Source organism: Sinocyclocheilus anshuiensis, unplaced genomic scaffold (assembly GCF_001515605.1).
Source record: "Sinocyclocheilus anshuiensis isolate Anshui unplaced genomic scaffold, SAMN03320099.WGS_v1.1 scaffold1962, whole genome shotgun sequence".
NCBI classification, from domain to species: Eukaryota; Metazoa; Chordata; class Actinopteri; order Cypriniformes; family Cyprinidae; genus Sinocyclocheilus; species Sinocyclocheilus anshuiensis.
In genome coordinates this window covers 61574-74155 of record NW_015544290.1, presented here as the reverse complement: position 1 = coordinate 74155, position 12582 = coordinate 61574, and the positions used below count along the sequence as shown (strand labels likewise).

The 12582-nt window shown below is 40.4% G+C and overlaps 2 protein-coding genes across 4 annotated transcripts in view; one reads left to right on the top strand and one right to left on the bottom strand.

Annotated features, from left to right (window-relative positions):
• The first annotated feature begins 6 nt into the window (after positions 1-6).
• Positions 7-12582, top strand: part of emp1 (epithelial membrane protein 1) — a 27967-nt gene continuing 15391 nt past the window's right edge. The window contains exons 1-5 of one of the 2 annotated variants that reach the window (XM_016498983.1): positions 7-100; positions 951-1030; positions 1488-1590; positions 2071-2211; positions 2285-2468. In XM_016498983.1, the coding sequence (XP_016354469.1) occupies positions 953-1030; positions 1488-1590; positions 2071-2211; positions 2285-2445 (483 nt within the window). In that variant the 5' untranslated portion in view covers positions 7-100; positions 951-952 and the 3' untranslated portion in view covers positions 2446-2468. Of the gene's footprint in view, positions 101-950; positions 1031-1487; positions 1591-2070; positions 2212-2284; positions 3229-12582 lie in introns of those variants that run through there. The other variant, XM_016498982.1, reaches the window with a different exon arrangement.
• LOC107698065 (transcription factor 20-like) overlaps positions 11737-12582 on the bottom strand; it is a 14896-nt gene continuing 14050 nt past the window's right edge. For both annotated transcript variants that reach the window (XM_016498980.1, XM_016498981.1), the window contains exon 5: positions 11737-12398. In XM_016498980.1, the coding sequence (XP_016354466.1) occupies positions 12309-12398 (90 nt within the window). In that variant the 3' untranslated portion in view covers positions 11737-12308. The remainder of the gene's footprint in view (positions 12399-12582) is intronic.

Here is a 12582-nt window from a genome sequence, read left to right as displayed (position 1 = left end):
GCACTGATAGCTCAGTGTAAAGATCTTCAGTCACACACACATCACATCTGGAAGTGTGAAGCTGCTCTCATTCAGTGACTGGTCTTCTGTTACTCCGCAGGTAAGATCTGAGACTCCTCACACGTCTCTCCACTCGTCTGGGGTCTCGTCTTAGTCTTGAGAGGGTCTGTGTGAGTGTGTGTTGGGTTTGAGAGGGTGTGTCAGGCGGTGAGATGATGGCGTTTGGTCAGAGAGACGCTCAGCTGTTGTTCTTCTGTGTAAATGTGACAAATCCTGAGAAACATGGAGGAATGAGTGTGTCTGAAGGGGGCTGAAAGGGACAGACAGCCACACACACACACACACAGATACACTCACATTCACACACGCACACACACACACACACACACACACACACACAGATACACTCACATTCACACACGCACACACACACACACACACACACACACACACAGATACACTCACATTCACACACGCACACACACACACACACACACACACACACACAGATACACTCACATTCACACACGCACACACACACACACACACACACACACACACAGATACACTCACATTCACACACGCACACACACACACACACACACACACAGATGATGTCAAAGCAGCTTCATATCAATAACAGAATCGAAGCAAACTTCAGAAATTCTGTTGTAAAGCAGCTCTAAACACACAATAGTGTCGTTATTCACATCAAGTCGGTTCAGTGTTGCTTCAGTTCAGTCCATCTGTATAGTTCATTAATTAAGAATTTAGCACAATTCATTAATTATGAACAATTTTGTTTAAGCTATAAAGCAGCTGTACAGAAGATAATGTCATTATTCAGATCAATTCGGTTCCAGTTTTGTTCTCATCTGATAGAGTCAGTGCAGTCCTATGGATTATATTACTGAATATTAATATGTCTGTGTGTTTTTTCTCTCCGTCAGTCATGTTGGTTTTACTCGCTGCCATCTTCCTCCTCCACATCGCCTGCATCTGTCTGCTGCTGGCCGCCACCATCCATAACGTGAGTGACACGCATCACAGCCTGTGGGCGGGGCCGGGGGCGGGGCTTCACTCGCCCGCTCATGATTTATTCATTAACTCCAAATCAAACAGTCTCTTACCTCAGCTTTATCCAGGCAGGGATCCTCACAGATTAGGAACATGCGTCACTCGCAGGAATGGAGTCAGTGCACGATCACGTCCACATTTAGCGCAGTGTTCGGAAACTGTGAGAAAATTCAGCACAAAATCTAATCTTCAGCAAGTGTTACACAACAGGACAAAACAATATTTATACGACTGACCTTCACACTAAAGATATTCAAAGCTTCTGGAACTCACTGCTAAAACATTATGGTTTAACATGCTAAAATGTCACGTTTATTGTAAATGATACGTTTATTATCCAGTCAGAACAGTCCATGTTTCTCATTCATGCTGATATATATGTGTGTGTGTGTGTGTGTGTGTGTGTGCAGGCCTGGTGGATGAGCAACACGATGTCCACTGATATTTGGTCTCGCTGGATGCTGAATGGTGGAACCTGGAACTACACTGAGATTCCTGATCACTATCCTAAAGGTCAGTTCTGTGAATCTCACAAGTCTGAAATCTCATTCTAATCCACAAAGAGCTTGGTAATAAGCACTACTTCTCACATTTTGCATCAACAGGTTTTCTTTAATGTTTCTTTCACTCACAGCAGCAAACTGACATTTACTGTTTTTGTACCGTCATTTTACATGTCATTTTTATGCATTTATTTGAAGTGGTTCTTAAAGGGTTAGTTCACCCAAAAATGAAAATTAGCCTGTGTTTTACTCACGCTCGAGGCATCCTAGCTGTATATGACTTTCTTCCGGAACGGAATGATAAAGCTTGGAAGAGCCAGGATAATTTTTAATACAACTCCGATTGGATTCGTCTGAAAGAAGAAAGTCATATACAGCTAGGATGCCTCGAGCGTGAGTAAAACACAGGCTAATTTTCATTTTTGGGTGAACTAAGCCTTTAACCAGCTCATCAGACACTCACGTGTTGGTCTGTCGTGTTGTGTTTCAGAGTATCTGCAGGCGGTCCAGGCCAGCTCTGTGCTCGCGTGCATCTTCTGCATCCTCGGCCTGTTCGTGTTCGTCGCTCAGCTCTACACACTACCTAAAGGAAAGCGCTTTCTGTTCACTGGAGCTTTCCAGCTGCTGGCCTGTACGTGTAACACACACTCACACTCACATACACACACACACCCCACTCTGAAGTGTGTGTTTGTGCTCCTCAGGGTTGTGCATCATGATCGCGGCCTCCATCTACACGGACATCTTCCATAAAGACAAGGAACAGGGCTGGTACGGAGCCTCCTTCATCCTGGCCTGGATCTCCGTCTGCCTCACCTTCATCTCCTGCATCACCTACTTCATCCTGCGCAAGAAGACGGCGTGAAGAACACACACACACACACACACCAGCAGATGTTTAAACACTCGTCAGATGCTGTCGATGATGATCCTCTGATCTCAGAACTGCTCAGGTTGGCCTCGAGTGTCTCAAGGCATCTGTAGATCAACATATCCATTATATAGCTGAATGTATTCCTAGTGAGGTTCCGTGTCTAAATACAGTATGTCGTGGTTTTGTTGTAAATGTCATGTTTTCACAATAGTTTAATTGCGGGCTGTTTTACGGTCATGTGACACGACAAGCCCCATTTAGCACTGTTACGGGTGATTCTTCAATACACTACCTGACTGTTTGTTTCTGTGTTAACATGTTTATCACGTGTCCTGTGCTAACCATCTGATCCACCCAAGGGCAGATTTAGCCAATTAATCCATTTAAATGTTGCAAAATATCATTACCATCACAACATGAAATATTAATTTGATTATTATGATGTTGCTTTTTAAAATTAAATCACTTCACAATACATAAGATGCATCTTAACCAACAACCGAGTTGGCAATGATCCTTTGTTTTAGTGATCAAGTCTGGTCATAATTTAAGACATTCTGAAAGACAAAAGTTTTTTTAAATAAAAAAATAAATAAAAGACATATATGTTGAACATTTTGATTGTATTTGAAAGTAAAGCAGACTAATGATAATCAGTCCAATACTGTGTGCGACGTCTCGCTATTCCTTCAACCTGCTAAAGAAACTGCTGTTCAAATAGCTTTCTATGACAATATAATGTGTTTCTGAATTAAAATCTATTCCACAACTCAATATATGTATAAAAACGAATCATGACTTTAGCATGTTTTATTAACTTTTACAATTTAAACTGAAGACTGAAAATGTAGAACAAGTTATTCAAGTGTAAAGCTTGAATAAATCTAAAGTTATCATCAGACAGTAAATGTCCCCAAAAGGAGTTGAGGAAAGCTGAAGTTCCTGCAGGGGTAAAACACGCTCCTGTGCTTGGGTCCCACCATCAGAAACTTCTTGGTGTAGTTGCTGAGCGTGGACTGGCTGGTGAGGGCCACCCATGCCACGCTAAAAACACCAGCCACCACGTCAGCAAACGTTCACATTCGCAGATTCAAGACTGGAAAAACCACACGGTACAACGTGATCCGAAAACATCCCGCAGCTGCCCACGGCTCGACACTAAGGATATTTCTGCTGTCTTGCTGGGAAAGTTCTAAATAGTTGTTGTTTTATTGTGGTGACCCAAGTGATCTTGAATTCAGTTCACTTTAGAACTCTGGCTTCCAACTTCCTTACTACAGGAAACAATACTAGCCAAACGAATATAAAGTTCAAGCACGATTAAAGACAAGTTCACTTACGGACATAACCGACTGTTTTCGAGGATGTTCGCCAAGACGGGTAATTTTACATCATTTTGTATGTGTTTGTCCGTTCAAGCGCAAGAAGATGCAAAAGAGAACTCAATTCAATGTTCATGAGAACCAAATTAAGTTCTTTCGCATCTTCTAGCACTTAAATTATATAAATTGTGACCCTGGAGCACAAAAGCAGTGTTAAGTCGCTTGAGATGCACACACACACACACACACACACACGTGTTGAGATGCACACACACACACGTGTTGAGATGCACACACACACACACACATACACACGTGTTGAGATGCACACACACACACACACACACACACACAACGTGTTGAGATACACACACACACGTTGAGATGCACACACACAAGAGCCACGAAACTGCGACACCTCTCCTCTGAAACAGACAGACACCAACATTAAAGCAGAGGTTTCTCTGGAAAAGAGAGGAGTTCCTCCGCTGCTCTGAGACTGTGTTCATGAGACGATGCTCAAACGCTTCACTGCGCTGAATATTCCCCGACAAACCGCCGTCTACAGTAGACAGGTTCTTGTTCAAGATTTAAATTTGAAAGAATTTCTCAATTTTTAGTTAACATAAAAAATTTGCACATTCACTCAAAAGAGACGTTACTCATTAATAAATAAACTTAAATTGAAAACTTAAAATTACTTTTTATTGTAAATCCCATGTTTTCATCTTTGACCTAGAGGAATGCAGCTGCTCAAAACCTCAGTCTTTTTTGAAAATATTTCATGAACGTGCAAATCTGCAAAAAAAAATATAAAGAAAAGAAATTAAAAAAATAGGACTTTCTATTTGCTTTTAAACTGTAAATGCTTTTCTCTAAGCTGTTTTTTCATTTTTTCAAGTTCTACATTTTCTCCTTAGCTCCATGTTGCAGTAAGTTTTGGGAGTTCATTTTTAGTCCATCTCCTATCCTGAGAAGTCTGTCTTGCAGAGACTGACAAAAATGAGCTCCTAAAACTTACTGCCAGATTCTGGAAGATCAATTCTTCTAGCAGTGGTACAAGACAGGGCTGTACGTTAACTTTTTTTTCACATAGCACTGGTGCTACAGAGGTTGAAAGTTTTGTAGCACAGGCCAAAAAGTTGTAGCACAAGTATAACACGTCTGTTATCATGTCTGAAAACAAACACAAGTAATGGAGTTCATCACTTAAACAGGCACTGATGTTCCATACAGAGCACAAAAGATACAAACCATCACAAAAATTGTTTTAGACAGTTTTAAAACCCCTAACTACCAAGTATAATCAATCTCACACACACAAACAAGCACAACGAAATCACTTCACACTATTAAGCGGCTGTGTTATGAACATGCAAAACTGTATCGCACGCGTGCTACAGTGATAAATTTATTCATCGCACAGACCAGTTTTTTAATAGCACGTGCGACATATATGTCGCACTGTACAGCCCTGCAAGAGGATGTGGTGCTGGTCCTTCAAGAGTCACTCTCAGCTTATCTGTCCATAAAGCCTATAAAAATAGTCTTCATGTATTTCACAACACTTCAGAATGTTATTCTTATTTAGTACGGGTCATTTTTTAGGATTTTTTACCCAAGCGAAGTTCTGACCCCGCTGACCCAATGAGCATTTTGCTGACCAATGGTCATGCCTTAACTTTGAAATTTCTGTTTTGCATTCGTTTTTAATATTTCTCATGGGGATTTAGTTGTGTTCAAAGGAATTTAATGAAATCCATTGAAGTCAGTACTGGTAATATTCAAATTCAATTTCTAAAATACTGATAAAATATGCATCAAACTGGTTTTTGCTGTAGTTCTTGTACAAGATTTAAATTTGAAAGAATTTCTTAATTTTTTAATTCATAAAAAGTGGTTAAATGGTGTAATAACATGGTAAAACCTGATAACATAAAAAATTTGCACATTCACTCAAAAGAGACGTTACTCATTAATAAATTAACTCAAGTCAAAATAATTGTGTAAATTACTTTTTATTGTAAATCCCATGTTTTCATCTTTGACCTAGAGGAATGCAGCTGCTCAAAACCTCAGTCTTTTTTGAAAATATTTCATGAACGTGCAAATCTGCAAAAAAAAATATAAAGAAAAGAAAAAAATGAGCTCCTAAAACTTACTGCCAGATTCTGGAAGATCAATTCTTCTAGCAGTGGTACAAGACAGGGCTGTACGTTAACTTTTTTTTCACATAGCACTGGTGCTACAGAGGTTGAAAGTTTTGTAGCACAGGCCAAAAAGTTGTAGCACAAGTATAACACGTCTGTTATCATGTCTGAAAACAAACACAAGTAATGGAGTTCATCACTTAAACAGGCACTGATGTTCCATACAGAGCACAAAAGATACAAACCATCACAAAAATTGTTTTAGACAGTTTTAAAACCCCTAACTACCAAGTATAATCAATCTCACACACACAAACAAGCACACGTGATCGCGAAATCGAAAGTGAACAGCGAGCGCTCATTCAAATGTGATTTCAATACCCCGCATATTGATAGCGGCTCCCTGATTATTATATACAATATTAGAATGTTTGCGGGAGCGGGACACACACGCTGCGGGAGCGGGCGGTAATGGTCAGAAATTCAGCGGGAGCGGGTTAAAGAAAACTGTCCCGCTCAAGGCTCTAGGCTGCGCATCAACACACACGCAAAGTTTTTTTTTCGATCTACCCCATCTCCACCCCCAATCATTAGTGCCGTTCCGCTCTGTCTTTGACAGAACATATAGGACAATTTTTGAAATAGCGCCATTCCCTTTTGCAGCCAGCCTCTAGCGGCCAGTTGACGAATTACAGTTTAAGTCACTTCCTTGTTGGCTTCATGAGAGAGAGCGGGAAGTTGCGGCTTGGACAGAACATATAGGACAATTTTTGAAATAGCACCATAAACAGGAGTTAAAGCAAAAAAAAAAAAAATCTTTTGACTGAAAAATTTTCCTCAGCCAAACCCCATTCCACAGCCATACCTGTCACACACACAGTTTAAAAGCAATTTTTTCTTCTTGTAATTATGAGCGCTTGTCCTCCTAATTTAAAAAAAAGGAGCACCTTCTGATCAACAATAAAAAATTCTGATAAAAAATTAGCCTTCCTAATACGAGCTGACATTTGACTCAAAGTGTAATGGCATCTTTTTCATGTCAAATTCAAAAATGTATGTTTATAAGCTTTTTAAAATTTCTATTTAAAACAATATAATAAGAAGTAGAATAAGACAAATAAGTTGCCAATCATATGAAACTAGTATTAATAAATTAATTTGTACTACAGAGGTGGCACAGAAAGAAGAACACAAAAGTGGCTTGTAGGTACATTTTCAGACGTTTAATGAGGCTCAGAGGTGGCATGAGTGCAATTAAATTCATAAATTCATGTGGAGATTACTGTTTTAAATATAACATTTTGAATTCAGATATATTAAATGATTTAAATAACTGAAATTATATGCTAAAAATGAAACTAAATCCGCCAGCAGGTGGCGGCAAGTCACTGATTTTATCACTGAATCATTCATTCAATTGATTCGTTCGAACGGCTGATTCATTCAGGAATGAAGCAAGTGACTGTCTTTATGAATGGGTAATCATGAATCACCGACTCACCTGCAGGAATGAGTAGAATTATTAATCACATCTGATCAGTCACACAGAAACACAGCAAAATCTGCAACCTTTCAGTCTCAGAACGAGGTTTACAGTTGTTGAAGACCTAAAGTGTCCTGTATATCACAGTTAGTGTTGAGAAGGTTCCTTTGGTAATGTAATAGGTTACAGATTACAAGTTATAACCCTATTTAAAATGTAATAAGTAGTGTAACTATTTCAGTTACTTTATTAAATAATCAAATAAAAAAAGAAATCAAATCTTTGCATAGCTATGACAGGAAACACTGGCATCTAACAACGGCTTGGAAATACAGTTAATCTTAAACAGTAAAGCAGACACACAAACTGTTATGGAATAAACGTGTCCTATTCTGTGTCCTAAACTCCTGAAACACTGGTGTCTCATATTCTATAGCAATTAATGCGATTTGGGAAAGAAATCAATCAAATCTGTATGTGTGTGTGAAAACTTTCAGATGTAACCCCCTGTGTAATGGTTAACATTTTCATAAGTAACTGTAATTTAATTACACATCTTTTCTCAGTAACTGTAACGGACTACTGCACACAGAATATTTCATATGCTCTCAGATTTCTCCCTCTATTGATTTTTGTCATATTCACGAAAACAGCTGAATACTCCTCTTACTCTCACACAAACACATCCGTCATCATAGTGAATCTCGTCTGCAGAAACTACGACTCGACGTCAAACGCGCTCTATCACTGAGCGGCGTGAACGCTGAAGAAAACCTTCTTCTGAAGACCACGAGCAAAACCCAAGACCTGCCTGAGCCTTTACGGTCTCACAAAATTACAACCTTCTTTCTGAATTTTACTGTAAATGAATCATCGAAGTGTCAGCCAAATCTCTCAGTGGGACATTCTCAGCAAACACATTATTAATGAAGTATACTATGTACAGACAAGCAGAGGAGTTCAGAGTAAGAACGCAACGCATTTAATTACGCGTTAAGCGTTTTCCTTCCATAGAAAACCGTTGTAAGTGCTTAACGTGGCTTAATCCTGGGGTGAGGGGTCAGGGGTCACAGGAGCTCGGCTACACCGCAGACCTCTTCTGCTTCACCTTATGTTTGTGCAGATCATTTTACTTCTGTACTGTGATTTGCATTGGGAACAGCATCTTCTGTGTGACTGAGTTGGGGAATTATAAATCACTTAACTTGAAGAACACTTAACACATTAAAACTTTGTTTTAAAAATACCAAACTCAGCAAACAGATTCTTAATAAAGTGTACTATATACAGACAGAGTAGATGAGTCCAGAATAAGAACGCAATGCGTTTTCCTAATGGGAGGAAAACACTTAACGTGGCTTAATGCATTAAAACAGTGCTTTGCGTTTGTATTTTGGGCTGCTTGTCTGTACATAGAATGATTTATTAATAATATTTACTGAGTTTGGTATTTTCAAAAACACTTTTAATGCTGTTCTCCTCGCAGGTGGTCCAGAGGCCGGCGTGGAAGATGAAGCGGTCGTCACCGGTCTCCCAGAATCACACTCACGCACACACACACACACACACACACACACACACACACACACACACATGTTGTGTTTCCATGTTTTATGGGGACATTCCATAGGCGTAATGGTTTTTATACTGTACAAACTGTATGTGCTATTGCCCTACACCAACCCTACCCCTAAACCTACCCCTTACAGGAAACTTTGTGCATTTTTACTTTCTCAAAAAAACTAATTCTGTATGATTTATAAGCTTGTTTCCTCATGGGGACCTCAAAAATGTCCCCACAAGGTCAAAATTTACTAGTATTACTATCCTTGTGGGGACACACACACACAAACACAAACACACACACACACACACACACACACACACACACACACACACTCTCTCTCACACTCTCTCACACACACACACACTCACGCACTCACTCACTCACTCACTCACACACTCTCACACACACACACACACTCTCACACTCTCTCACACACACACACACACACACACACTCTCTCTCACACTCTCTCACACACACACACACACACACACACTCTCTCTCACACTCTCTCACACACACACACACACACACACACTCTCTCTCACACTCTCTCACACACACACACACACACACACACTCTCTCTCACACTCTCTCACACACACACACACACACACACACTCTCTCTCACACTCTCTCACACACACACACACACACACACTCACTCACTCACTCACTCACTCACAAACACACACTCAGACACACACACACACACTCAATCTCACTCACACACACACTCACTCACTCACTAACAAACACAAACTCACACACTCACTCACACACACACTCACTCACACACTCACACTCTCTAACACACACTCACTCACTCACTCAATCACACACTCACACACTCTCTCTAACACACACTCACTTACTCACTCACTCACTCACTCACACACTCTCTCTAACACTCACTCACTCACTCACACACTCACTCACTCACACACTCACACACTCTCTCTAACACTCACTCACTCACACACTCACACACTCTCTCTCTAACACACACTCACTCACTCACTCACTCACACACTCACTCACTCACTCACACACTCTCTCTCTAACACACACTCACTCACTCACACTCTCACCCACTCACTCACACACTCACTCACACACTCTCTCTCTAACACACACACACACACACACAGTCAGGATTAACCTGCGCTCTAATCTGTCAATCTGCTCCAGCTCAGTGACACAAGCTCCCATGCACTCACACGCTCATCTTCAATCATTCCTAACACACACTGCAGCTGGATGACAATACCGTATTTAAAGCGGAGTGTGTTATTCAGAGCGACCCATGCTACACAGAAATCTACTCCAAACCCTCACACACACTGCCGTTCAAAAGTCTGGGATCGCCCGGGTTTTAAAGAAGCTTCTTATGGTCATCAAGGCTGCATCTATCTGATAAAAATACAGAAAAAAACTAATCTTGTGAAATATTATTGCAATTTAAAATGTTTTCTGCTTTAATAAACTTTAAAAAATGTTTGATTTCTGTGAAGCACAGCTGAATTTGTCACATGATCTTCAGAAATCATGCTAATATGCTGAATTATGATCGCTGTGCTGCTTCATGTTTTTTGGGACCTGTGATACTTTTTCAGGATTCTTTGATGAATAACAAGTGTTTATTCAAAACGGAAATTACAATATACACTACCATTCAAAAGTTTGGGGTCAGTAAGTAATTATAAAGAAATTAATACTTTTATTCAGCAAGGATGTGTTAAATGGATCAAAAGTGATGGTAAAGACTGATACTGTTAGAAAACATCTCTATTTTGAATAAATGCTGCTTTAGCTTTTTATTCATCAAAGAATCCTGAAGAAAAGTATCACAGGTTCCAAAACAATATGAAGCAGCGCAACAGTCTCCAGTTTTTCCTGTATTTTTGATCAAATAAATAAGGACACTTTCATAATGCTGCATAATTATCAAAAGTGGTAATATAATAAAGTCCTTACACATCACCATTTCGCCAGCCTGCACGTCACATAACAGGCCTGTAGGTGGCGCTTGGGCTTCATTAACTATGATATGAAAGATTCATAATGAATTAAATTGACACACTAGCTTTGATTGATGGAAGAGTAATGTTCACAATATTGTTTGGTTTATTTTTTCTGAACAGACACCACCTCAGATCATGAGACAGACATGTGAAAATAAACAGGGATTTTCTATACATCGTCATGTAACATAATTCAAATGCGTTTTGTTTTATTGACTACAATAGCATTGCTATTTGTCTGAGAGCGGCACTTTTGAATCATTTTGAAAAAGGGCAGGGCCTCGAGCCCCCAAAGTCAGATTCTTTATGTTTGTTAAAGAAGTCTCTTCTGCTGCATTTATTTGATCGGAAATACAGCAAACGCAGTAATATTGTGAAATATTTGTACTATTAGGGTAATAGTAACCCTAACCCTAACCCTTGTTTCAGGTTTCTTTGATGAATAGAAAGTTCAGAAGAACATAGAAATCTTTTATCTCACAATAGTACAGCTTTTGCTGTATTTCGGATCGTATAAATGCAGGCTTGGCAAGCAGAAGAGAGTTCTCTAAAAAGCATTAAAATACCATCATGTCTGCCAATGGCGAGAGATCAGCCAGACGATCACATCTTAAACTCTGACATTAGAACAGAGCTCCGTGCATGTGTGCAACATCCCTGACTTTATCTGACGATCTCCGCTTCCCAAGTCTTTTAGAAGGATTTCTAGAGTTGAACAGCCAGAGACAGACACACACACACACACACACACAGAGCAATGAAAATGACCAGCGCTTCTCCCCTGTATAACTGTATTCAAGAGTCAGAAGCATACTGACATGTTTTCATATGGCGATTCTTTTATGAGTTTCTCTTGTCCTTCAGGAGTTCTGCGCTCGTGGCTGCCTTCTCCTCGAAACACTGCCGGAACGTCGGTCTCCGTTCGAGCGCTTCGCAGTAAATCCAACGCAGATGATGCATGTGCTTTCCCTCATCCACAGCACAAAACCCTCGGAGGAGGGAAATCAAAGGAGCACATACACAGGCACACCTTCGAAGGCAATATATATATATATGTGTGTGTGTGTGTCGCCATGACAATAGCGTCTGAGCGTCTGACCGGGTGATGTCACAGCGGCTGCTCCTGGTGCGGAAAAACGCTCAGAACTCTCAGGGTAAAGTACGGATTAAAACAATAGCGAGGTTTAAAAAGAACGATAATACGAGTTATTATAAAATACTACATATAACTGGTGTAAACACACGGCCTCCACTAGTGTTCTCCAGAGAAAGTCCATCCTCGGCACAGAGCGAAGCCCAGGGTTTGGTTAGCGAGCGAGGGAGTCTGCAGACAGATGTGCGCACTCACTGATCTCCGAGAGCGTGCTCGTCCTCGCTCCAGACACACCGCTCCAGGCCTGTGCACACACAGAACACACACCGAACCCATCACGTTCAGCACCGCACAGAACACAAATACACACAAGAACACACACCACAGCGACGACTTCGCCGTTTTGTCTTGCTTTCTAGTATAAACATCTAAACATTCTTGAGCCAAGATGCATTTACTTGACAAGAAAAATGACTTGGGGGGGGGGG